General features: G+C 37.0%; 1 protein-coding gene across 2 annotated transcripts in view; it reads right to left on the bottom strand.

Annotated features, from left to right (window-relative positions):
* The window catches only part of LOC126968451 (disks large-associated protein 4), a 77,141-nt gene that overhangs the window by 29,830 nt on the left and 20,098 nt on the right, over window positions 1–27,213 (bottom strand). The window contains exon 1 of one of the 2 annotated variants that reach the window (XM_050813487.1): window positions 19,712–19,972. The exons of the other annotated variant lie outside the window; for it this stretch is intronic. Within the exon in view, the coding sequence (XP_050669444.1) occupies window positions 19,712–19,724 (13 nt within the window). The 5' untranslated portion in view covers window positions 19,725–19,972. Of the gene's footprint in view, window positions 1–19,711; window positions 19,973–27,213 lie in introns of those variants that run through there. 2 annotated transcript variants of the gene reach the window in all.

The raw sequence follows: 27,213 nt of genomic DNA, 5'->3' as shown, positions 1-27,213 counted from the left end.
ATTTTGCTTTGAATAGGGTAGGTCCGGATATTAAATATTACAATGTGTTCTCTCCAGCTAATATGAAAAAGGGTGCAAAGATTTAACACTAATTTTGGTATTCGTTAAATACTATAAAAGTTATTTCCAAGCAGCCGTTTAAAAAGACTTGGTATAAATATTTTCTTTGTCAATATTTTCAAGTCCTCAGTCAATTTGTGATATAATTTTAAACATTTAAGTAATGGCTTTTTTTTAAGGAATTGTGTTGTTTTAGGACAATGTTTCAAAACCAGTCTATGCGGCTGTCTCGTTGCTCTAGATTCACCTCCACCGAATTCGAGTCTTGAAGAGAGTGATATATTTTGTCGAGAACTCCACAAAATATATCTGTAGTTTAAATATTAATAAGCTATTAAACTCTTTATCAAAATAACGCAGAGCTTAATGACAGTGAAGTATTGCCCTACCTACCTAATTTGTCGGGTTTTTTCCCACAGAATATGCTCGACTCTTGAATGGAAAAAATATATCTTGTCTTCAAAGTTTTCCTATAACGTCAATAGATGTCTCTGAAGTTATTTTAAGAGCCAACCGACGCCCTCACTATCATACCTTACTTACCAGAATTTCTATTGTCTGTTGTTAATGCCTTATGACAATGTGGCCTCTATAATTTATATACTACTGGCTGACCTGACAGACGCTGTTCTGTTAATTGAAAAAAAAAATGTAGTAAACTGTAGTAATAAACTGATATGGATTTATACCGTATTTGTGTAAAAAGGTTTTTACATTACGGCTTTATAATATCCAGTGTTAAAAGTATTAAAAATGGATAAAGAATGTGATCCCATATGATATATACTATGCCTTCTTGGACTTTAAGATTCACAATTCCATCATACATTGCTTTGTTATATCTCGAAGGGTTTATACAGCGTTTTCAAAAGCTCCCAGGCGGCTTATTTTTTTCCGACACCTCCAACAAATTATCGTTAATGTATACAAAAATATATACTAAATCGAAACAAATTATATAGAGTAATTCCGGAGTAGATGGCCATAAGACAGAGATGGCCCATCGAAATAATTCCTGAACTGCTGGCTAGATGACACTTTTAACAGTTTTTATACCGCGGGAGAGATGGCCAATCGTGATATAAAAGATTTTTTTTAAATTGTTCTCATGAGAAATTCTTATTTTGGTCTCTTGAACCATGCTATCCATTGGTGGAAACAGTATTAAAATCGGTGCAGTAGTCTTTGAGTTTATCACGAACAGACAGACAGACAGACGCGGTGGAGGACTTTGTTTTATAATGTTATATAATAACAGTACTCACATAGAAAAAAAAACCACAGGGTCACTACAAAATGGCGAAAATCAAACGGAATTGGTTTATTTGTGGCGGTAACCACTAACCAGTCTAGCGTGTAAAATTGTTGATTGCAGTGGGCGTCGTACGGTCATACCTACATAAAAGTTGTCAAGACGCTTCTAAAAGTTTAAAATTGAGTCCTTTGGATAAGAGGACGATCTGCCAGGTTTTAAGGAGTAAATTTGCTTTTACTCAGGTCTTTCTTCGAAAATTCCAATTTACCTAATGTAAACCTATAAAATTAACAAATTGTTCAGATTTGAAAGAGCGACATCTCAAGTCAATTTCCTAATATGCAATTATTGGAGTTGAGCAGGTTATCAATTGTAAAGTAGATACTGTAGATGGAGTCACAACCTAAGAGTTGATCAACAACACAGGTAAAATTAATAAAACTAAACGTGATTAACATAATAAGGGACCAAAATAAGTCAATTATTTATAATTTCGGATTATTTATAATTCGAGCCCTTGCCTAATCTTTTTTTTTATCGAATATTTTTTGATTACTGAATAATGTTAGTATAATGACTTGCGCGTATGCATTTTTTCTAGTATTCTGTGAGTAAAAGCAATGGTATACATAATTAAGTAAAACCCGACCAAGCTATGGTTGTAGTGACCATAATTTACAGTATAATAAGTATATTTAAAATATGATAGTTATATTACAATCGGAAAAACGGTATGATACTTAATTAGAGGCGAACAAACAAAAACTAATTTTGTGTATACTAGCTACCGACGATGCAACGATCCAACTACTTAGCCTCTAAGTAAGTGAACCCCTTCGGATATTCAAAGTCAAAAGTCAAAAGATTGCTCGACAAGGTCAATCACTAAAAATACAATATAAATACATGCAAATTTCACAAAAGTTTATTCATATATATTTGAAAAATTCTAAATAACACAAGGTTGAACCATACAATTTATAAAAACAACTTAAATACTATACAAATTTAATTCTAAATTGTATTTCGGAGTCGCCTACCATAAAAGTGATGAGAGGAAAAAGTTTTCATACTCTATAAAAGTTCAATTACTTCCAATTCATCTGATAACCATAGAACACTTCCATTTTTTTCAATCGACTCATTGCGTGACTTGAAGTAATTTTCCAATTGTTCCGCCCGCTAGGTATGTACGTTAGCGAGTATCGATACTCGATAAATCGATAGCTGGCACCTAGTATTGAGGCGTTGTCAAAACTGAGGAAAGGAAAGCATCTATGGCGCAATAGGTAGAACCGTTGACCCTAACCACGGTGCCTCTTGGTTCGATTATCGCCTACCACGTAGTTATCAATGTGTTACCCAAAGTTTTATAAATAAAACTGCAAACTGCAGTGTTATTACACTGTCCACCTGTGAAAACTTAAAAATTCGTTCAGGAGTTTGAGAGATTGGCGCTACAAACATACAGTTATTTCACTTAGATCTTCTTTGTCTTTCAAAGAAGAATATAAACTCCGAAACATGAGCTGATTTCTATACTCGTCACCCTCTGTCTTGTTTATTTCTTATGTACATTCATTACAGACACACCGGATTCTGCTGTTTTATCTTTATATGTAAAAATTTCGTGTCGAATTCCTAAGCCACTGAACCGATTTTAATCGAATTTTCCACACTGTGTGCAGTTTGATCGAACTTAGGAGACAGGATAGTTTTTATTTCGATTACCTTTAACACTTTTTAATTTCAAATTTTATTTTTGTATGAATAATTGTATGAGAAAAATTTACACGCAGTTTGACAGTTCTGCTGTGACATTTTGCGTGTTTCATGACAAGAAGAGGGAAAAACGAAATTTAACTTCTACAATTTTCGTAATAAATGACGCGTTCTCATAACGCGTATATCGTACGCGTACGCGAGGTATCGAACCGCACCACTACACTGACACCGATCAAACACATACACGCACTTAAAGTTAATAGCGGGAATAAAATGAATTTGATACTTTAGCAAGAATTTTGAATTTTTTTCACAGATAACTTTCATGATTTTTTTTTTAATACCTATGTATTTATGATAATTGGTTGATGTATTCGTTTAGTAGATATTAGAACTTTAGATGGCAATTATGTCGTATAACGTCTAGTGCAGTAAACGCAGTTTTTTTTAAGTCCAAGAGATGGCCGCCGCGAAAAATTATGATTTCAACAGTATGGATATCGTATCCGAGGTTCTCGAGGGTGCTGAAAAAGAAATTTGGGATACATTTCGAAATCCAAAATGGCCGCCACCCAAAATTATGATTTCAACATTATGGATAACGTATCCGAGGTTCTCGAGGGTGCAGAAAAATAAATTTGGGATACATTTCGAAATCCAAAATGGCCGCCACGCAAAATTATGATTTCAACAATATGGATATCGAATCCAAGGTTCTCGAGGGTGAAGAGAACGAATTTGGGATCATTTTTGAAATACAAGATGACCGCCGCGCAAAAATTATGATTTCAACAATTAGGGTACCGAATCCGAGGTTCTCGATAGTACAGAGAACGAATTGGGGATCACTTTTGAAATACAAGACGGCCGCCGCGCAAAAGTATGATTCTAACAATATGGATATCGTATCCGAGGTTCTCGAGGGTGCAGAAAAATAAATTTGGGATACATTTCGAAATCCAAGATGGCCGCCACGTAAAATTATGGTTTCAACATTATGGATATCGTATCCGAGGTTCTCGAGGGTGCAGAAAAAGAAATTTGGGATACAATTCGAAATCCAAAATGGCCGCCGCGCAAAATTATGATTTCAACAATACGGATATCGAATCCTAGGTTCTCGAGGGTGCAGAGAACGAATTTGGGATCATTTTCGAAATACAAGATGACTGCCGCGCAAAATTATGATTTCAACAATTAGGGTATCGAATCCGAGGTTCTCGATGGTACAGAGAACGAATTGGGGATCACTTTTGAAATACAAGACGGCCGCCGCGCAAAAGTATGATTCCAACAATATGGATATCGTATTCGAGGTTCTCGAGGGTGCAGAGATCGAATTTGGGATAATTTTTGAAATCCAAGATGGCCGCCGCGCAAAGTTATGATTTCAACAATATGGATATCGTATTCGAGGTTCTAGAGGGAACATAGAACGAATTTGGGATCATTTTTGAAATCTAAGATGGCCGCCGCGCAAAATTATGATTTCAACAATATGAATATCATATCCGAGGTTCTCTAGAGTGCAGAGAACGAATTTGGGATCATTTTTTAAATCCAAATTGGCTGCCACGCAAAATTATGATTTCAATAATATGAATATCCTGCTCCAGGTTTTCGAGGGTGCAGAGAACGAATTTGGGATCATTTTTGAAGTGAAACTTCTTTGCCCACATGAGGGTAAAATTTTTACGGATGAAACGGAATAAAGTGTCACGAAAATGAAGGACGTTTTTATCCAAGAAGAGGGGAGGAAGATTGAGTCTGATTGAGATAGAGTGAGAAATGGCGAATGTAGCATGAATCAGATAATACCGCTATGAAGTAAAGCAACTTCACTACTAGCGTTGTATCATACAGGTTTAGCGCGCGGCCGCGAGGAAGTAGAACATCTTCCCTACTAGCTTTGTATCGTGCAGGTTTAGCGCCGGGATGCGAAAAAGTTGAACATCTACCCTATTACCGTTGTATCATGCGGGCTTAGCGTATGGCCGCGAGTCAGTAGAACACCTTCGCTCCTAGCATTGTATCGTGCAGGTTTAGCGTGGCCGCGAGTAAGTAGAACATCTAATAATTTCTAATATTGACAAAAAACAATTGGTGTAATGAACAGATTAGGATAATTATTAGTATAAACGAGATTTAAAAATAAGTGTTCACAATGAAGTTTCACTTCTGACATGTGTACTTTGTAAGCACGCCATTTTTTGTGTTGTCTGATGGTTTGGACGTAGCCAGCCCTAAGGACACCTCCCCTAAAAGTGGAGATGAAAAAAATACTGGAGCCTTACCTTGTGGGGTATCGTTGGATAGGTCTTTGAAAGTTATATTCAGGTTTGATACATGATACCTTATGATTACAATATCTATTGAAATAACTCTTTTTGACATAATATGGTGTTAATAATTGATAAGTGGGGTAGAGCTTCGTGTGGTTAAAAGGGGATGAAAATTTTATTGTGCATGTAGGGTACATTAGATAGGTTTTTCAAAATCAAATTATTAGATTTTTTTATTAGATTGGTAACGGAATGCGTTTTGTTAATATTGTGGGTGAAAAGTCGAAACGTAAATATTTCTGATGCTTTGGACGTGCCCCCCCCCCCCCTTGCGATATCGTAGGTTAGTAAAATTATACAATTAATAAATGATACTTTACTGGATATAATTAACAAAGAAAAGTTTGTAGATTTCATAGGCGCCATCATGGATTTCAATTTTCACCCGATATTCGTTATTGTTGACCCCAAAAACCATGAAATTGACCCATGATGAAAAGTTGGTGATTTTCATAGGCGCCATTTTGAAATTCGATTTTGACCCGAAATTCGTTATTTTTAACCCCGAAAACCATGAAGTTGACACCCATGAAAAGAAGTTGGTAAATTTCATAGGCGCCATCATGCACTTCGATCTTGACCCGATATTCGTGATTGTTGACCCCGAAAACCATGAAAATGACACCCATGAAGAGAAGTTGGTAAATTTCATAAGCGCCATCTTGGACTTCGATTTTGACCTGATATTCGTTATTGTTGACCCCGAAAACCATGAAAATAACACCCATGAAGAGAAGTTGTTTAATTTCATAAGCGCCATCTTGGATTTCGATATTCGTTATCCTTGACCCCGAAAATCAAAGACAGTATTGTAGAGCTTATAAAAAATATTCATGTTCGTACAGCGACCTTTCCGAGCACGAGCTGCTGCTTATAACCGACACGGTGTCTACCCACGACGGCAGCCGAGCGCGGACTGGCGTTGTTTTGATAGATCTTTCTGTTCAATGTGTACGGAGTGACAACATAAAATAACCCTTAATACCACACATTAAAGCTCATGCTTATCAGAAATAAATATGAATTTTAGACGATGCGTTTTTATTTTTTTCTAAGATTATTTATAAAATATTCATTAATTTATTTCCCATATTTTTGAAAATATTATATCTGCTTTCCTTACGTATTTTTTGAAGAGACAAAATTATGTAAGTAGTAGGAGAAAAATGATCCTGAATGAAGCCCCATTTAGTTAATTTTGTGTGAAGAGGTAACGAATAATCGTTTCTACGACATAAAATATCAAAATTTCAAAGCAAAAATTTCCCGCTTATTGGAGATAAAGAAGTAATCTATTTGAGGCAATTCTTAGTTTTGTTAAATTCAGTTTCATTTCATCACAAACTCTACCGAAAAATATCTTATTTTTGTCGGATTCGCAAACGCGTCCTTAACAAAAAAGTTTGTATAGTATATTTTTTTTTCATATGAGAGGGGGCAAACGGGCAAGAGGCTCACGGGATGGGGAGAGGTGAGGCAACCACCCATGGACATCCGCAACAACAGGTGTGTCAAGAAATGCGTTGCCGGCCTTTAAGGTGGGATAATGCTTTTTTCTTGAAGGTCCCTAAGTCGTATCTGTTCGGGAAGACCGCTGCCGGTAGTTGATTCCACAAAGTGGCTGTGCGAGGCAAGAAATTTCGAAGAAAACGCGCGGTTGTGGAATGCCAGACGTCTACGTGATGCGGATGGTACTTTGCACGTAATGTCCGATGGTGGAATTCGGCCGCTGGAATCAACCCGAACAGCTCCTCTGAGCACTCCCCGTGATAAATGCGGTAGAATATGCAGAGAGAACCCACATCTCTACGCAATGCTAGAGAATCAAGCTGATCGGAGATGACTTGATCGTCGATGATTCGAGCCGCTCTTCGTTGTATGCGGTCAAATGGAAGAAGCTGGTACTGGGGAGCACCCGCCCAGAGGTGAGAACAGTACTCCATGTGAGGCCGAATTTGCGCCTTATAAAGTTATAGGCGGCGGCTTTTAGTGAAGTACTGTCTCGCCTTACTGAGTACACCAAGCTTTTTAGAGGCCAGTTTGGCCTTCTCTTCCAAGTGACCACGGAACTGAACGTCGGTCGATATATCGACGCCAAGTATGCCAATACAGGCTGTGGCAGTTAGAGGAGTGATCTCGAATCGAGGGGATACGACAAAGGGAGACTTTTTAGTGGTGAACGCACAAACTTGTGTCTTCTTGGGGTTGAATTGGACTAAATTTTGTCGGCCCCATTCCGAGACTTTGCAAAGCATAGTCTCGATTTCAGACACAAGTTTGTTCCGGTTCTCGTCGACGCTATCCCGGGACATGTTGGCACGGCCGGTGTAGGAAGCATACCCCGTGCTGTCGTCTGCATAGCAATGAATATTGCTGATTTGCAGCATATCATTGATATGCAGAAGAAACAGCGTAGGGGATAGCACACAGCCTTGCGGGACACCAGAGTTTATGGGTTTTAAGTCGGAGCATGCACCGTTGATAACAACCTTGATGCTCCGATCAGCCAAAAAGCTAGTGACCCATTTGCACAACTTCTCGGGAAGCCCATAGGATGGCATATGCATTTGTTTGGGTTAAGCAAAGCACACCGCTCACAATCTAGTCGTAATATATAACAAAGATTGTCTTTTAAATATAAAATAAATCTGACAGCTGTTAGATTTAAATAACTGCATAATAATTTATAATTATTTAACATATCTTCAGAATTCACAGGTTCCAATATAGTTCCAAAATGAAAAAAGACAAAATGTTATTTTAGGTAGACTGTACTATAATAAATTATGTACATAAAGTATAGCTCACATCAAAATTACAAATACTCACAATAATATCGATAGAAATCCCCAACACTAGTCACGCACGCATCACCTTGAATATCCAACACTAGCGCCACACAGGCATTGGCCTACGTACTAACTGTACATGATTGTTACATCAAACATCACCATTTTTTGTACAACAAACAACGGTATCATTCGATCTCATTTATATTTACATACTGTTGAATTGCTTAATTAATTTTTTACCAGATTTGCCCGCACTCTGTCTATTTGTGTTTTAAAGTGATTTCATTGGACATAATATAATAAGTATTTATTTTTTAAGGTAATTGAAATGAGACAAAGATATCGAAAGCAAGAGAGAAGCATTCTGGGTAAAAAATACGGGTTGCACTCCGGGAGTGCAGAAGCGAAAGCTTGAAGATTAACCTCGTGTATTTTAATTTAAAAATATTTGTCGATTAAAATATTTGAAAATAAATTAAAATTATTAAAATTAAATTAAATTAAAACTATTTCCTCTTCATTTTAATAATATTTCACGATAGAGATTCTATCCCTCGACCTCGCGGTGTTTCGGCTTCGCAATCACAATGATTAAACGACTGGACTAGTCTAGTCAACAAGTGCCTTTTTGGTTAACTTTTTTCAGCAGTCTCCGAAAATTATGATTGAGAAGTCATTCGATTCGGAATGGCATCTAGATGGTTTTCGAAAGAGATTGAAGTACCGCTTGCAAAAATTACAAAAGTTATTAACAATTATCTAAAAAAAACGGTTGTATAGTTTTTTAAAATTGAGAAAAATAATTTTTGACCGCGGATTATTGTTAATTGACTTGTCCTGCGAATATGCCTATGCCAGTCCATAATTTGAATTCCCAAAATTTTCAATACTTATGGGATTTTTTTTTATAGTTTCATCTTAACTTCTATCCATCTGGGCAGGGGGAGTCATGGCAATAGGCATCCCGTAGCTTACCCTTCGTATTCGGTAGCTTAAAAACCAGAAAGCTCCCCTTATACTTGACACAATAAATCACCGTTGCTACAAATGAATACCCGAAGACACGCAACAGTGATGTAAATTCGTGTTATCCATCCATTAATCAACGAAAGATTCAATCGATTCATATCGAGTCGAATCGAATCGAATAAGGAAGTGATTGCCGAGCGTTGCGAATGATAGAATCGATTCCCGAGATCGATATAAATCACGCTAGGAAGCGTTTTATCATTACGCATATAACAATAAAATTAAGTTCTCAAATTTCACCGCTTTCGTTTTTTTTTTTTTTATTTCAGAAACAAAATTACAATGCGATATACACCTATATACATATTCTGCCAATAAGTAATTCTCGGGTTTCTCATCATATAAAATATACTTTTCTCCAAATTAATAATAAGTATGTCTAAGTATGTGACGAAACGAATACTTCGTACGAATATTTCTTATATTAATTTTTAATTGTTGTAGTTAATTAAAACTTTCGCAATAATTTCATTACCAATTATTACAATTCATCACGCATTATCTGTACGGTCGTCTATTCTTAAGTCTATGGTTGCTACCGAGGGTAAACTGATTTAAAAATCAAACACGATCGAAATTGAATTCGTCTTCAATTTTTAGCAAGTAATACCGCTCCATGTTTTTTGTTTTCTTGTACTGACAACTGAAACTTAATCGAAATTATTATCATAACAGCAATGGTAATAAAATGTCCGCCATTTCGGCAGTTCAATGAACTCCAACTGGGGTCCGTGACTTGCAGGTGTCTGTCAATAGAAAACACCAAAATATGCATTATTAGTAAAACAATAAGGGCGTTTATTGCGAGCAGGGATAAAATAATTAATAACATGGCTTTTTGCAATTTGTCATCAAGTCCATTGGACTTAATATTTTATTGTGATATCTACAATAATATGTCTTTTAGGTAAAAAGCCCCCGTATATCTGCCGCCAATCAAGTTTATTTTCAGAACCCTCGAAGCGACAGAGTTATATAGTTTTAGTTTGACGTTTTGGATTCGTAACTCATTACGTTAAAATATAAAACTATCACTATCTGTTATGTTTCATTATGTTGGTTTTTAAGTATCATCTTAGATAATTTATATACGTCTAGATAGAGCCTCTTGCTCTTAGTTTATTACTTTTGTGTGTATGACATGACAGCTACGTCTTACACAAGCGATACGATAGTCACTTTGTATAAGTGTGCGTGCGTTGCTGAAAATAGAGGCTAACAGTTCGCCGCTATTTATTTCGACGTGTTCACAAGTGTCCCAGTCTATCTAGACGTATAAATTATCTAAGTATATCGTCTTACACGGCTGCGAGCGCACGGTTCCTCTAATTGGTTGGCGTTGGTGGCTTTTTAGAAAGATAAGATCTCCTGGAACACCAAAAAATGACAAACTGTTCAATAATTTATTATTGAGATTTTGTTGAATGAACTGATTTAGAACGGTTTTTCCCTCGTCGAGACATTTCTCAGTGCTCAGTTTGAATTTTAGTTCTTCTTACTAATATTTCTTTAAAAATACTGCGCGAAACGACCGTACAGCACTAACTTTTGGTAGGTACTTAGGTAGTCTCGATTCGACTATTACTATAATATTATATATTAACCGACTAGTATGGATGAAACAACGTCGCACAATGATTACACTCCAAAAGAATAGATACAAAAAACCGTATTCAAACCGGTTAGGGTACTGAGATAAATGACAAAAAAGATTTCCTGGTTCATTTTTCTTTTAAAATCTCGAAACCCTAAAAAACTTATAGTGCATTTTTGTTTATAATTGCATTCAAGGGTTTTCATTTCATAAATGTTATCTTTGCTTTACAATTTGAATTCACTGCTAGCCTTTTTCATACTATTGTAGCAGGCGCTCTATATAGAACTTCTATGGTCATGTTCAGAAATCAGAAGCCACAATACAAAGTGTGGGACAGCGACTGTGGGAGCGGCGCTTTCACAATAATTCTCGTTTTGTCTACATTCGTAGGTATTTGTTTATGTTTAATCGGCATTGTTGAGAGAATTCCAAGAGGTTATTTAAAAACTGTATCAGAAAGTACTAGTAATTCTAGTTGTCTTATTTCTCAAAGTGACGAAGGCAATTTTGATGAGTCTCAGAATTTTGGACTTTTCAAGAATCCTGATTGGTACTGCATTTGATGAACGTCATTTCGTCATTTTGTTCTCATACAAAAATAAAACAATCAGCTCTCTCGCATTATACCATAAAACTAAGAATACTTTCCCACGACCACAATCAAGTTATTGCGAGTGTCGGATAACACAAATCTGTTCGACGCAGCCATTATGAAGCACTTGTAATAAACTTCCACCGCCTGTATTATTGACAGAACTATAGAAATAACTCTTGTGTTTCTATAAGGGCCACTGTAGCTATTGGAATGACGGGGCTACTGATAGATACTAAGGATGGATTCTAGTGGGCTCGTTTGCACGGCTAGATTATGGGTACCACAACGCCGCGGCGCCTATTTGTGCCGTGAAGCAGTTATGTGTAAACATTACTGTTTTTCGTTCTGAAAGTCGCCGTAGCTAGTGAAATTACTGGGCAAATAAGACTTAAAATCTTATGTCTCAAGGTGACGAGCGCAATTGTAGTGCGGTTCAGAAGTTTTGGGTTTTTCAAGAATCCTGAACGGCACTGCATTGTTATAGGTAGGACGTATGAATTACCATCAGCTGAACGTCCTGCTCGTCTCGTCTCTTATTTCCATAAAAAAAATCATATTAGCTAGTCAAGGTTTAAGTCAAATTTTACATTAACAGTAACGCCGACTTTAACACAGACTGCAGAATGTGTTGTTCCATCGTATTCCTTTGCTATAGAAAAAACTAAAAACTTAAACTCAATATCGATTATTTATTTGAAACTTTTCACAGGTCGCTATTTAGCTATTCAACACTAACAATAGCTTTAAGCGGCGAATATTGGACGGTTAACAGTTAAAGTTATCAAATGGTACAACTAATTTTTTGCTTAACCGGCACTTTAACATGTTTGTTATTGCTAAAGTAAGTTGGTGCAACCCAGCCTTGACATTTTACGGTCTGTATTCCAGATGACGTCTCAGTTTATATTCGTAATCCCTGTTGTAAGTGTATTGTTGTCTCTTTTGTACACAGTTATGAAGACTCAAGACAGTGATAAAATACAGTTGATCACTTACTTACGTATTGAGACACCTGCCCTGTGCTTTCCCGGGCCATATAACGAATAGGCAAGTACCAGGCACAAGGGTGTTGTAAGAGGCGACTAACGGCATTTACCAGTGGGATGCTTCTTATGGAATCCGGATTATGGGTACCACAGCGGCGCCTTTTACTGCCGTGAAACAGTAATGTGTAAGCATTAATGTGTTTCGGTCTGAAAGGCGCCGTAGCTAGTGAATTTACTAGGCAAATAAAAATAAAAATTGAGCAATCCACGCATACTAACACAAATTGACATACAAATCGCGAGTGTAAGACGTAACTTGTCACTAAAGTAATAAACCTGGCCTGTTTTCATCAGTTGTCTAGAGGCTTTACCTCTTGCTGCTAGACGAATTAATTATCAAGGTTTTATTATAAACCTATCTATGCATAACGCATTTTGTTACGTCACTGTTATCTCCCAGTTCACTCTGCTACACGCCGCTTAAAAGAACTTTATTACGAAACTTGTATGTAAGTAACTTGGCACCAACATTCGCCAATAAAATATCCTTAACTTATTGGATCCTTTCCAGATGGTCCAATTGGCAAGAACAACGTAGCATTGCAGATAACTCTAGTAAATAAACAGGATGTCCCACGGCTATGCGACATGAGAGGGAAGGACCTTAAATATTGAAAATGTAACATTTTATTGAAATAATATTTAAATAAAAAAAAAAACAATTGAACCTGCATTCATAGCATTTTAAACAATTGTATGATTGAACCGGGAATCGAATACGATATGATGTCGATAATTTTTGAAATTGGAAACGGAAGAGTATACGAGCAAAAATTAAAGGTTTACTAAATTATGGGCGATCTGAGGTCGGGAAGTGAAAAAGGGGGGTGATTAAGGGTAAAAAACGGTTTATGTCGATTTCCGGCATAAAGAAAAAAAAAATCCTTCGGATGGTGAGCAAAGTTTGCAAATATGTTGGTTGAGTGTATAAAGGCCAGACCCGCTGGTCGTCGCTTAGTTACGGTGTGCAAAACAAGCATCACTAGGATATGCAATTAAACGAATCGGTTGGACGACGGGAGGCCACGTGTGGTGAGTTGTTGACTCACTTTATTTGGTATTTATTACACATGCGACGACAATACTCTTCAAATACCTAATTTTTCAACACAGACTCTTAATTTTGTTTCTTATTAAAACATTTAACCGATAGAAATAAAAAAGTGGAAATACTATCAATCTTCGATTAGAAAATAGATTGCTCTTTAATAACCTTTGCATTTTTAATGTATAATATCTATATTGCTCCGCTATAAGTATGGCTAAATCAATAATACTAAGTAAGTATAACAATTTATTTTTATTTATTCACGCTCTTTGCATATAACTTTACAATTACTTACTATTCACTTATTATTCACATGGTCGGTTAAACAGCGGTTTTGAAGTGAGATTAAAAAGGATGCAACCTTGAAAAAAAGCCTCCAGTGAAACCACATAGCCAACTATTTCTTTGCAAGAAAAAACTATCATTAAAAGACTTATAACTTATTGTAACGTGAGTATTCTAATCAATAAAATTATCAACATATTGTATTAGTCATACCTTTTATTTATGAAAGTAAGGGACGAGACGAGCACGACATTCAGCTGATGGTTATTGATATGCCCTGCCCATCACAATGCAGTGCCGCTCAGGATTCTGGAAAAATCCCAAAAATTCTGAACGGCACTACAATTGCGCTCGTCACCTTGAGACATACTATATATACTATATATAGATACTAAGTCTCATTTGCCCAGTAATTTCACCTAGACACGTGCAAATTTTCCTTGAAGGTGGAAAAACGTTAAAAGATTCCGTCACAGATAGAGCCCAATCCATTATAGAACGTTTAAAAATACTTAAGATCAAAGGAAGCAGAAATTCTACCAGGGTATCAATTGCAAGGGTAAAAGCTATTTGGGTATTTCCGGACTCTATCCATTACTTAAGGCGTATTAATTTACCATCTAACCACCGCTTCCTGAACTGATCGTGTTACCCAACACATTCACTTTCTGTATATACTTGTTTAGTATCGAGAGCACTTGTTAAAGGTGTCTCATCATCATTTTCTCATTGCAGCCGGAAGACATCCACTGCTGGACAAAGGCCTCCCCCAAAGATTGCCACGACGATCATCAAACCTTCTCCGGCGAACTTGACCAGAAAGTCGATCTTGTGACATTGACACCGCGCAAATTCAGAGAGGGACAGGGCGCCATCTTAATGACGTCATAAGTTCAGATACTTCGCCAATCAGTACCGTTTGCAAAATTGTTATATTATAACATATTATATTAATGCATATCGTATGAAAATAACGTACATTTGACTTTTTCCTTATGTATTGTTATTTTTATGTTATCTATTTATGTATACTGATTTTTTTATTGCTGCCACATGTGCTAAAAGGATTGGAAAAATATAAAAATGTCTCCTTTGTAAGTTACCTGATGATGTATTAATTTAATTAGGTATTTTAAATAAAAATTGACAATATCAAGTATTACATTACAACAGATAAATTACATTAAACAAATTTAATTAATAGATGCTGACTGTACGACTGCTTGCTGATAATATGATAAATTTCTGTCTAAAACCTTTTTATTGGAAAAAAACATACGCATACTAGAACGAAACACTCATTAAATAAAATCATGTCAAATCGTGCAAAAGCTAAAATACATAACCATAGAAGATGGTACTAGAAGTCGTGTCACAGATGACTTCTGGTCAGAATTACTACGAGTATTACTCAGCACGGCCTACGTGAAACAGGAACAATAAATCCGCGTTGAAATTCGATGAGCAACAAACAGACAAAAATCCTAATATGCAAATATTGGGGTTGAGCAGGTTATCAATTACTGTAAATTAGATCCCGTAGTAAAGCCACAGCCCGAGAGTATAACAAGAAATATCAATAACGGTTGGCTGAGTGGAAGAGCGCTCGCACGGAACGCGAAGGGTCGCGATAAATTTAATTTGTGTAAACAGACAAAAGTTGTATTTTTTTTTTACATTTGTTTTTTTAACCGATAATAATTAACTGCACATTAAACATTTATAATAATATAGACTATTATTCATAATGGTCCGCTAACTTAAAACAGCCGCTAAGGAGTGTTTTTTCTCATTCTGACTTAGGTCAATAGAAGAAGACAGAGTGAAAATTACTAATGATTTAGCACTTAAGTTAGCACACAAGACTATTATGAATAAGGGGGTTAAGATGTACAGATAATATGCTTTTTAATACCTTTATTGCTACTTTCAAATTAAGGCGCGGACATCTAGAAAACTTGATTGTGACTACTTGAGTGAAAAGCAGTAGTCCAGATAGAGAAAAAAAATAACCTGCCGGCATTATTATGTATAAATTATGAAGAGAAATTAGCAATCTCATTAACCTAGTATAGCATGAACACGGATCTTGAACGAATAAGACAACTGATTACTGATGTCTCTGGACCTCGCTGGAACGTTTTAGCCCCCTCCCGTTTCCCTTTTACCCCCCCCCCCCCCCCCCCCCCGCGCTCTTACTGTTGCGTCAGTACAGTTTGCAGTTTCATCACATTTAGGTATACGTTGTGATATTTTCGTGCTATAACTGTTTTGTTTTTGAAGTTTTATTGTTACGTTTTGACTTTTATTGTTGACTGTTGCCTAGTTTTTGTTGTTGTGTCGGCAGTATTATAATACTGCCCGAAAAATAAAAAAATAATACTTTTTTCACTTAACCCACATTCTTGATCATTTATTCATTCACTTCATTGATTTTTTATCTTTATAATAATAATCAGTATCACAACACAAAACCTTTACATCCATCTATAATGAGCAAAGTTATTTTTTGCTGCGAGTGCTGACTTTAAATAACGAATCGGCGAAGTAGTCTAGAATTGAATCACGAGCGTACCGAGTAATTCTAATATAGACTACTGAGGTAGTGAGTGATTTAAAGGCACGAGACAAAAAAAAATTTTGCTCTCGTGTGAAACATACAACTTTTCACCTCGACTAGCGAGAAAAGTGTTATAGATTATAGTAAGAGAAACAATTAAGATAATATTTAACAATGTTTATTATAAATATCATTACTAGTATTTATTTTAAATATTAAGTCCTTAAAAAGGCAATAGTAGAATTTATAAATCTAAATTTCGATAAGTAACATATATTTTTTTGTGACAATGAGATAATACGCTAGGCTGAAATGAGTTTCGGAACGCACCGGATCGCATTGTTTAGCTCACGCCCGCACGTGAAAACTCGAAGCAAAAAGCGTATTTGCTGCGAGTTTTCACGTAGCAATAGCGCCCTTTTCGTGCTGGAGAGGTGAAAAATAAATTGTTGTTTATTTATTAATAATAATATCCTAGTGACGCTTGTTTTGCACACCGTAACTAAACGACGATATGACGTCATCGACGTCAGGTCCAGAGATAATGTAACCGGCCGCGGCGGGCTGATTATGTTGTAAAAATAGCGACAGCACTTGCAATGCGCAGATACTAGTGCCCCTCGTGATAGGACACCAATAAATGAAAACAACATAACCAGTTGGAACTACACTTTAGTGACATTTGACAGCAATGATTGCGAGATTTACGTCTGTCACAAGTAATCACCCTACGGGTAGTCCACCCCCGCGTCCCCGTCGGCGATTTTTTTGCTCAAGTAACTGAAAGTGAATACGAGACACAAATTCAAATTTCAAATTGTCTTTAAACAATTCGACACGTGTTTCGCCACTACAAGAGGCATCCTCAGGAGATGTTGACTTGCCAAACTCTGGCACGAGACTGGCGGACTATAGTGAAAAAGCTATTGTTCTTAGGTAGTACGGTAGTAGATGACGTACTACCTAAGAACGCAGCGGAGACCAATCCCTTATCTAAGATATTGATATTGCCTTTTTTTTACGATAATGTATTTAGTCATTCTATTGTAATTTTTTAAGACGTGGTAGAGTGTATTTCAATGTACCTACCGACTTTCTATAAATTGGTTTCATTTAGATTTGATCCCAAATTGTAACTAGCGACTAGCCCCGAGTTTGGCCGAGCTTTTTGGACCGAACCACATGAAGATGAAAAAAAAAAAGAATTACAGGAGCGAATTATGTTTCTGTCTATTTATTATTTGTCTGGATACGTATATACAGATGGGCACTATAAAGAGGCATAAAAGGCATTTATTTTCTCAAAATTTATTCCTTTAGAATTCTTTTGATGTCATTTATAACACTACCACGGCTTCGGAAACAAATGGCGCTCTGATAGAGAAGAAGCGGCGCAAGAAACTCTCCCAGCATTCTTTTTTTGCGCTCTTTTTAATAAAATATATACAATATTGTACTGTCATTGTTATTGTTGTAAAATAATCATAATGAAGTCACAGGCTGATCGATCACATAGATATTCAGCTGTGGAGTAGTAGGATTAACGACAGAGCCATTTTTTATAAAACATTTAAATTTATTTATAGATAATAGCTGAACAGTGGCTGGGACATTATTATAAAAGTGTATACATTCACCCTTAAAGCTATTAAATGTATCTTATATGGCTATAAATCCTCAATTGAAAAAGTCTTTTTATTTTTCAGGTTAATAGACTATGATACAAATAATGTGGTTTTCTACTGGGAACAGAATTTTAAAAATTGGATCACTACATCCAGAGATTTATCCCCTACAACCAAACTTTTCCTCCTAGTATAGATATATGTAGAAAGTATTAACATTTTATAACTTTTAAATATGACACATAACATAAACTATGATAAATATAAATATCTCAATACAATACATTTACATCACACACAATCACATAACAATTTTTTGTTTAAAATACAATATTCAATTAATTAAAACACGCTCGACAGTTATGTATTAGCGATATGTTCTTTGACATATTAAAATTGATAGAAAATACATTTCATTAATAATTAAATTTATTATGATTTATTTAGGTATTTTGTATGACAAGCCGCTAGACCACCTGAGGTTTTGGCGCCAGCGCTGATCATATCACCTATGGGTATGGTCAGTATTATGCTGAGATGAACTCCAATTCAGCATTTTTAATATTAGTTAGTAAAAAGTTTCAGAATAAATGATTTTTTCTTTCAGAATAAATGATTCTTTCTTTTAAAAAAAGATGGGCTTATGGTTGCTTCAACACTAGTTTAGTCAAAAGAGATGAAATGAGAACGCTAATGCTTATACTCCGCTGGTTGTATTACACCACAAAATGTAGAATACTAGCGTATAGACGACCAGACAAGTAACAAGTTTGATTTGTCAATGTGTATCTAGGTTTCTGTGAAAGCAGAAAATACAAATTTCAAGAAACAAGTTCCGTATAACCCTCCAAATATCTGCTTTTGTGCACAAATTTCACCTGAGCTTTGGCCATTCATAATGTACCCATAAATTGTAAAAATAACGAAAACATTGCGATAGAAACCTCGCGCATGTAATGGAGATTTTATATGAAACACATTTATTCACAAATTTGTTAGGATTCCTCAAAAATACGTATTTCCTGGAAGAAGTTTTATGAAATTTCTACAAACTATTTTTCATGTTATCGCTTTCTCTTGACGACAAGTCAACGGACGGTCTGCGTTGTATGAAACAACATGTTTCATCTAGAAAATATCCGCGTTGAAGATAGACAGAACCGGGAAGGGCGCTCTCAAAGGCATGAAAACGTAACAAAAATGCGACCTTTATTTATAGTAATAATTCTTGGATATTTCTGTAAAGTTTGTACACGGTAAGTAAAATGTTTCCCGAAACTTATTGTTTGTGTTAAATTAATACAGTTCTGCGGTATGTCCTGTATCTCTCCGGCCAATAAGATGAATAATTATTATGATAGCCTCTCTTAGCTCACTGATAAGATATATTCTTTTTATAAATCTTAATATATTATCATTCGCAAATTGCTGACAAGTCACATACCGTTAAAGAATTCGTCAACCCTGAGAGATATTATAGCAGCATAATCTTATAAAACATGTAACGGGGTTTCATCAGTACCGTTACATAATCTCCACTCTCCTCCATGAGGCCCAAGATTGAGACTTGAACAAGTAACATAGTGTCTGGGAATACCAGGGATTAGTTAAACAATTAATAAAATCAACTCTTGTTATGATTTTTGCTACACTAAAATAACGCGTACAGGACGTTGCTTTTTATTTATACAGATTAATAAATAAATTAGTCATCAATTAATGATGTTTATGTCTGGTATAAAAAATACTTACACATATCATTCATATTCACAACCTATTCATAACGGGAAACAATCACTAACATTAAAATACAAAAGCAAAACTTTTATTTAGATATAACACAATTAAAATTCAAAGTTCAACGACACAACACTAATTACTATGAACGATTACATTCCGGTCCAAAAGCGCTACCCTGCGGAACACTTTACATTTTCACTTCTCAAATTACAGATATTTAGCTCTGTCGGTTCGAACGCACGTCCTACGGTTCGTGGGCGACACAACAGTATGACGATTCAAATTAACTAGTACGGGACTGACTTTCCGGCTTTGAAACGAACGGTATTATGTAGTGAACGATGTTCAATGCTTGTTTAAAACTAGTTAGGTGGTAACGCTGCATTAATATATAACAAATATATATAATTTGAAATCCTATTAATTATAAAAGCGTTTAGTTCTATATCAATAGAACGACCAGGAGTAGGTGATCATGTACTTTAAATATTTTGTAAGTTTAAAATTTAGTAGGTCTAATATTTTATTAACTACTGCTAACTATAGTTACACTAAAACTAATAACAAAATTATGATATTTATTATAAGTAACCGTTTTAATATTTAATTTAAATTTTGACGTCATTATTGATTTTTTTTGTAGTGTAACTTATATAAATTATAAATTTCTAATTCGTATTGTATTTACCTCCTAAGAACCTCACATTCAGAAAATTTATCCCTGTAGTTCTTTGTTGTTATAATGTTTATAAATAATACACTTTTAAATTTACAGAGTGCATCTATCCATCAGATTGACGCATATGTTTTTTTAATGATTTATTTACTTTTAGATTAAATTTTATCTCGTAAGTTCGGTCGAGTTTGTCGGTTGAATCAACTTGCATAAAGTCAAAGCCAAATAAAATTTATTCAATTAAGCTTAAACTAATCGCTTTTGAATCGTCACTGAAAATATTTCTTTTAAATTACTGATTCTACCATACGTTAGGAAAAAGTAGTAGTAGAAAACATACAAAAAACTCTAGGGCCACTCTTTTCAATCAAATAGGGTATAAATTAACAAATTTGTCACATTATAATATTGCAGCAGTAATGGACAGTGTAATTTCAAAGTTTCGCATTACATAGAAAGTAACGTTGGTGAGTTAAAGTGGGAGAATCTACACTAGGCACTCTACAGTAATTAGTCTGTCTGTTTATGTTTGTGGCACGCGCTGCACGATAGTTGCTACACGACAGATGCAAAAAACAAGGCATCGATGTGTTAAGTTGTAGAATTTCATCTCGGTATAAATGAAAATGTACTTTGCAAAGAGTTATAATATATCGAAATGAAACGAAACCTTTTTTTTACGTCTCCATTATTATTTTATATTTTGTATCGGTAGTACTCTGATTGTTTATAAACAAATAAAAAGAGTGAAGGAACTCCATCGAATAGATATGGACAGTGAAATTTTTTTTTTGTTTGGAGTGGTATACATTTCGTAGTGACATTAGATTAGGTATTAGACAGCACATTAACGATATCTTGACTATCATAAATAGCCATAGCACGAACTATTTTTAGGAATTAATGCGAGTAGCCAATAGCTGTGACTTGTCCTGACCAATGAGCATGCAGTACCGGCGCTCGCTCACTTCAGTTGGTCACCATCCTAAACTGCATTGAACGGATTTGCTACACGGCCATATTTCTTTCCTTTTGAGTTTCTTGCTACTTCTCCTACTAGCTGAACCCTTTACGAAGTAGCGGTAAATTCAATAAGAAAAAAATTTTTTTTTTTGACATTCGTAAGTGTAATTTCTGTGACCGTGATCCATGAATAAAGTGATTTTGATTTGATTTATTAGTGTAGCGTCTAGGCTGGGTCCATATATACCGAACGAAGCAGAAGAACTAGGAAACGAAAGAGGAATATTATGGTGACCATCGACTTAGAATGCACTATCGTATAGACGACCTGATAGCCCGTTAGTGCGTAACCAATAATATTTGTCAATGTGTGACTGTGAGTTAGCTAGTGGTCTCATATTCAAAGTAATAAGGAGCTAATGCGTCAACTCAATAATGTGTGTCTTATTCAATCTTAGACTTAGGAGATTACTAGCGCATAGAGTACCTGACAGCCCGATAATGCCACAGCTAGTTTAATATTGTTGTTACAGGCTGATTACGACTTGTCAATCGAAATCGGTTACAGTAACAACAGATTCGCTTTTCCATCTTGCTTTATTTTCGTTAGGGATATTATTCTCTCTCGCACCCTATGTTTCTATACGCTAGTATATTATGAGTCTTGTGCCGAGGCGAATATTTTTTTTTTTTTTTATGGAATAGGAGGACAAACGAGCGTACGGGTCACCTGGTATTAAGTGATCACCGCCGCCCACATTCTCTTGCAACACCAGAGGAATCACAAGAGCGTTGCCGGCCTTTAAGGAAGGTGTACGCGCTTTTTTTGAAGGTACCCATGTCGTATCGTCCCCGAAACACCGCACAAGGAAGCTCATTCCACAGCTTTGTAGTACGAGGGAGAAAGCTTCTTGAAAACCGCACTGTGGAGGACCGCCACACATCCAGATGGTGGGGATGATATCCTAACTTGTGGCGTGTCGTGCGATGGTGAAATTCGGCGGCAGGAATCAGGTTAAACAGCTCTTCGGAACACTCCCCGTGATAAATGCGGTAGAAGACACACAATGAAGCGACGTCTCTACGCAACGCCAAGTGATCCAGCCGTTCACAGAGCACTGAGTCCCCGACAATTCGAGCTGCTCTACGTTGCACGCGGTCAAATGGATCGAGCAGATACTGGGGTGCACCAGACCAGAGATGACAGCAATACTCCATGTGTTGCCGGACCTGCGCTTTGTAGAGCGCTAGAATGTGGGCCGGCTTGAAGTATTGCCGTGCTCTATTGATGACGCCCAGCTTCTTCGAAGCCAATTTGGCTTTGCCCTCCAGATGGCCACGGAATTGGCAATCGCTCGAGATTTCGAGACCCAGTATTCCGATACTAGGCGCGGCTTTAAGAGAAGTGTTTTCGAAGAGCGGTGATACGACAAATGGGGTTTTTTTAGTGGTAAACGCGCAAACTTGAGTCTTCTGGGGGTTAAATTGGACAAGGTTCAATTTACCCCATTCCGCGACCTTCTCGAGAGAGGACTCGATAGAAGACACAAGTTTCTCCCGGCACTGGTCGACGATTTCCCGAGAGAGACCTGCATGGCCCGTGTATACGGCATCACCAGTGCTGTCATCTGCATAGCAATGCATGTTGGAGGTGTCCAACATATCATTGATATGCAGAAGAAACAGCGTAGGAGATAGCACACAGCCTTGGGGCACTCCAGCATTCACGGGCTTCGGGTTCGAGCAATATCCGTCGACAACGACCTGTATGCTACGCCCAGTGAGGAAGCTGGAGGTCCACTTGCACAAGCTCTCGGGAAGCCCAAATGATGGAAGTTTTGCGAGGAGCGCCTTGTGCCATACACGATCAAAGGCCTTCGCTATATCCAGGCTAACTGCCAGGCCTTCCCCCTTGCTTTCAATAGCCGCCGCCCATCTATGTGTTAGGTATACCAGAAGATCACCTGCCGACCGTCCATGGCGAAACCCGTACTGTCGGTCGTTGATCAACTGGTGACCCTCTAGGTATACCAAAAGCTGGTGGCTAATTATGCTCTCCATGATTTTGGAGAGCAGGGAGGTGATAGCAATAGGCCTGTAGTTCGCCGGATCCGAACTGTCTCCTTTTTTTTGGATCGGATGGACAAGGGCTGACTTCCATGAGTCAGGGACTACGCCTTTGGAATAAGAGTGCCGGAATAAACGCGTTAGCACCGGCGTCAACTCAGGGGCACACGTTCTAAGCACGATTGGAGAAATGCCATCCGGCCCGCTCGACTTCCTGACGTCCAACGAAAACAGAGCTCGCCTAACAGTTTTCTGTCTGAACTGTACTTCAGGCATAGAGCTCTGACACCGCGGGATGGTCGGCGGTGTTTTTCCGTTGTCGTCAAGAGTCGAGTTGGAGGCGAAAAGAGCGCACAGGAGCTCGGCTTTCTCTTTTGCCGTATGGGCCAGGGTGTCATTCTTCATGTGCAACGGCGGCATGGACGGCTGGTTGAAGTTACCAAGAGCAGCTTTCGACAACGACCAGAACTTACGTGTTCCGGTCGGGTAACTGGAAAGCTGCTCGCCGATTTTGACGACGTGCTTAGACTTGCGTGCGCACGGGCGATTTGCCGCTTAAAAAATCTGGAGGCACGGTTATATTTCCTCTTAAGAACTTTGCAGTTCGGATCCTTTGTGCCCAGCGCCGCAACCCAAGTTCGATACGCCTGTTTTTTGCAGTCAGATGCTGCTTTAACTGACGCATCGAACCAGGGCTGTGATCTGCCACCGATCGGTACTACAGAGCTTGGTATAAAAATATCCATGCCCTGCAGTATCACATCGCCTACTGCAATGGCGCAGGCACTAGGATCATCCGAAGAGAAACAAACCTTGCCCCAAGGGTAGGATGCAAAAAAGGAACGCATCCTATCCCAATCTGCTGACTTGTAGTGCCAAACGCGGCGGGTCGCTGGTGGTCTGCGACGTTGGCGTCGGATAGGCACTACACTCCTGACCGGGCAATGGTCGGACGTTCCAAGAATATCCCAGCGGATGTCCCAAATTAGTAAAACTGATGAAGGCTTAGCGGGCACTTGCCCGGCTTTGGGCAAGTGCCCGCGGACGTCGTGTGGTGTTTAGTGGGTAGGCATGTAGATTTCATGTGAGTCCCACATAGGCAAGGCATCCGGCGTTGGTATGCATGAGCATTCACCACCTCCCTCCTATCGTTATCCCTCCCCTTTCTCCTTTGACTGGGCGCAAAAAAAAGGCGAGGCGAGTGAAAGAGAAGAAAAGAACCTTTAAGTAGTTGGCTGCCGTTCGCCTTATGTGGATAAGTACTAATAAGAACATTGCATAAAAGCAGCAATGAACAGCATGCAATCTAAATTTCACGTCACTGTATATAACGTTAGTCAAAGAGGGGAATCATTACACACGGACGGAGGGACTGTCTTTCTGTGTGTACGTGGCACGTGCTACACGATGATTGCTTCAAGCCAGATGCTCTCTTCGGCTCGTAGTTTTTCTGTTAACGTATCGTTAATAGTTTTATGATTGACGAACAGTTCTAATTAAAGGATGTAATAGAAACAGGGCAGGTGCAAGATATATCTTACCGTCACTTTCAATATTCTACTGTTAATTAAGATAATTTTGAATCAATATTGCACGCCTCATAAGCGAAGCGTGCGAGGGAGTGCTCTACTCTCGACATGTCAAAAAAAAAACAGTTTTCCTCGAAATTGATATCTTTTTAAACAAAAACCGGAACCGGTTTTTGCCATTTGGCTACGGAACCTTTTATAGATTCGTCATGTCTATCTGTCTGTCCGTGTATGTCACAGCCACTTTTTTCCAAAACTATACTGTAGAAACTTGGTAAGCAGGTGTATTCTATGAACCGCATTAAGATTTTCACACAAAAATAGAAAATAAAAACAATATTTTTAGGGGTTCCTATATTATTATTATACTTAGAACTGAAACATAAAAATTTTTCATCAAACCCATGCATATGGGTTGATGATTATAAAAAAATTGATATAGGTAGAGGTTTCTAATATCATTTTTTTCTAAACTTGATAGTTTGCGCGAGAGACACTTCCAAAGTGGTAAAATGTGTGTCCACCCCCTGTAACTTCTAAAATAAGAAAATGATAAAACTTAAAAAAAATATGATGAAATTACATTATCATGCAAATTTCCACTTCCGAATATTGGTTTGAACGAGATCTAGTAAACTGTATTTTTTTTAATACGTATAAATGATGAGAGCTCATTTGTACTGTATGATATTGAGCAATGATTTTATGCCTTTTCCATTTGAATAATTTAATATCATCCTATCTATATAACTTTTATATTATGTTATTTGCTGCTACGGAACCCTTCATGGGCGAGTCTGACGCGCACTTGGCCGCTTTTTATTTATAACGTTACGTTAACTTACAGGTTATAATATGAGTGCACTTATATCAATACAAATATTCTGTGAGGTAAATAAGATATTTTTCAATAACAATAACTCTTTAATATAGTAAATAAAAACATTAAAATAATCTTTTCTGGCGTCTGTGTATGGATATGTGGCAGGGAAATTGGTCCAAATAATATTCGTAACGAAAAATATGTTAAAATGTATTAAATTCAAATTCCAATATTTGTATTCAAAATAAGATTTAAAATCACACAAGATTATAAACGTCAAAAATTACCACCCATTTGAAAAAGTGTGCCTCAGACCAGAGAAGAAGCGGGCGCAAGAAGCTCAGCGGGCTTTTTTTTTAAATAATAAATTCAAAAGAATTGTTAAAAAACGGTAACGGTTACTATAACATAAATGACTGTCTTAATTATTATTAGTGGTAGAAATCTCACAGATTGGGACTTAGGGCATAAAATAAATTTTTTTCCCACTTTGATGAAAAGCTCACTTTTAGTCCCTGGTACGAGGGACAAAAGTGGCCGATTCTCTCCCGGCAGACGAATTTTGTCCCTCGTACCAGGGACTAAATGCAAGCTTTTCATCCGGGTGGGAAAAATAATCGTATAAGCACCACGTGAGATAAGTAGGACATTGCCACCCGCGATTGTCAATATTCCGCGGGTGAGAATGACCATACTTTTCTCCCTAGCTGCGTAATATACTATTATTTAAAACCCGCCCGTTATTCTCAGGTCTGAGGAATAAATTTTCGAATGGGTTGGTAGTTTTTGGACGTCTCTAGTGATTCAAAATCCTATTGTGAAAAAATAATATATGTATTTAAACATGAAACACTTGATACTTAAATGATATGAGATTGACAGTCAACCTCTATTTTGAACAATACACTAACACAAAGTGAAGTACAACTCGCGAGTGTAAAACGTATCTTGTCACGTACACTAAAGTAATAAAACTGGCCTGTTTTCATCGATTGTCTAGCAGCAAGAGGCTCTATCTGGAGGTATAAATTATCTATGACGCCATGATTTTTGTCCTCCACATGAACAATAGAGTAACCATTAGCTTAAACGAAACAAAGACAGTGAGATAACGCCATAATTGACTATTGAAGCATAATTCCGAAACGGCTAGGGCTGTTGGATTCTTGATACCTAGCTGCAGGGCTGCCTACCTTTTTAAAGACCGAATATTATTAGATTCAATACTCAAAAAAATATAGTAGACCGGGAACTAATTAAGATATTATTAAATAATTTCTATGAATATTTTTTTATGCTTTGAGCTTTTATAGTTAGGTTTTTTATTTTGAAGCAACCCTTCGTAACAATCATTACAATCTTATTTTAAGTAACTGGACACCACTAACTCTGCTTTTATCAGACTGATACTGGCTCTACGGCGTTCATCTTCCGTTCTTTTGTTTATCACAGAAAT

This window comes from Leptidea sinapis, chromosome 15 (assembly GCF_905404315.1).
Source record: "Leptidea sinapis chromosome 15, ilLepSina1.1, whole genome shotgun sequence".
Lineage (NCBI taxonomy): Eukaryota > Metazoa > Arthropoda > Insecta > Lepidoptera > Pieridae > Leptidea > Leptidea sinapis.
The sequence above is the reverse complement of the archived record's forward strand: the minus strand, read 5'-3'. Positions and strand labels throughout refer to the sequence as shown.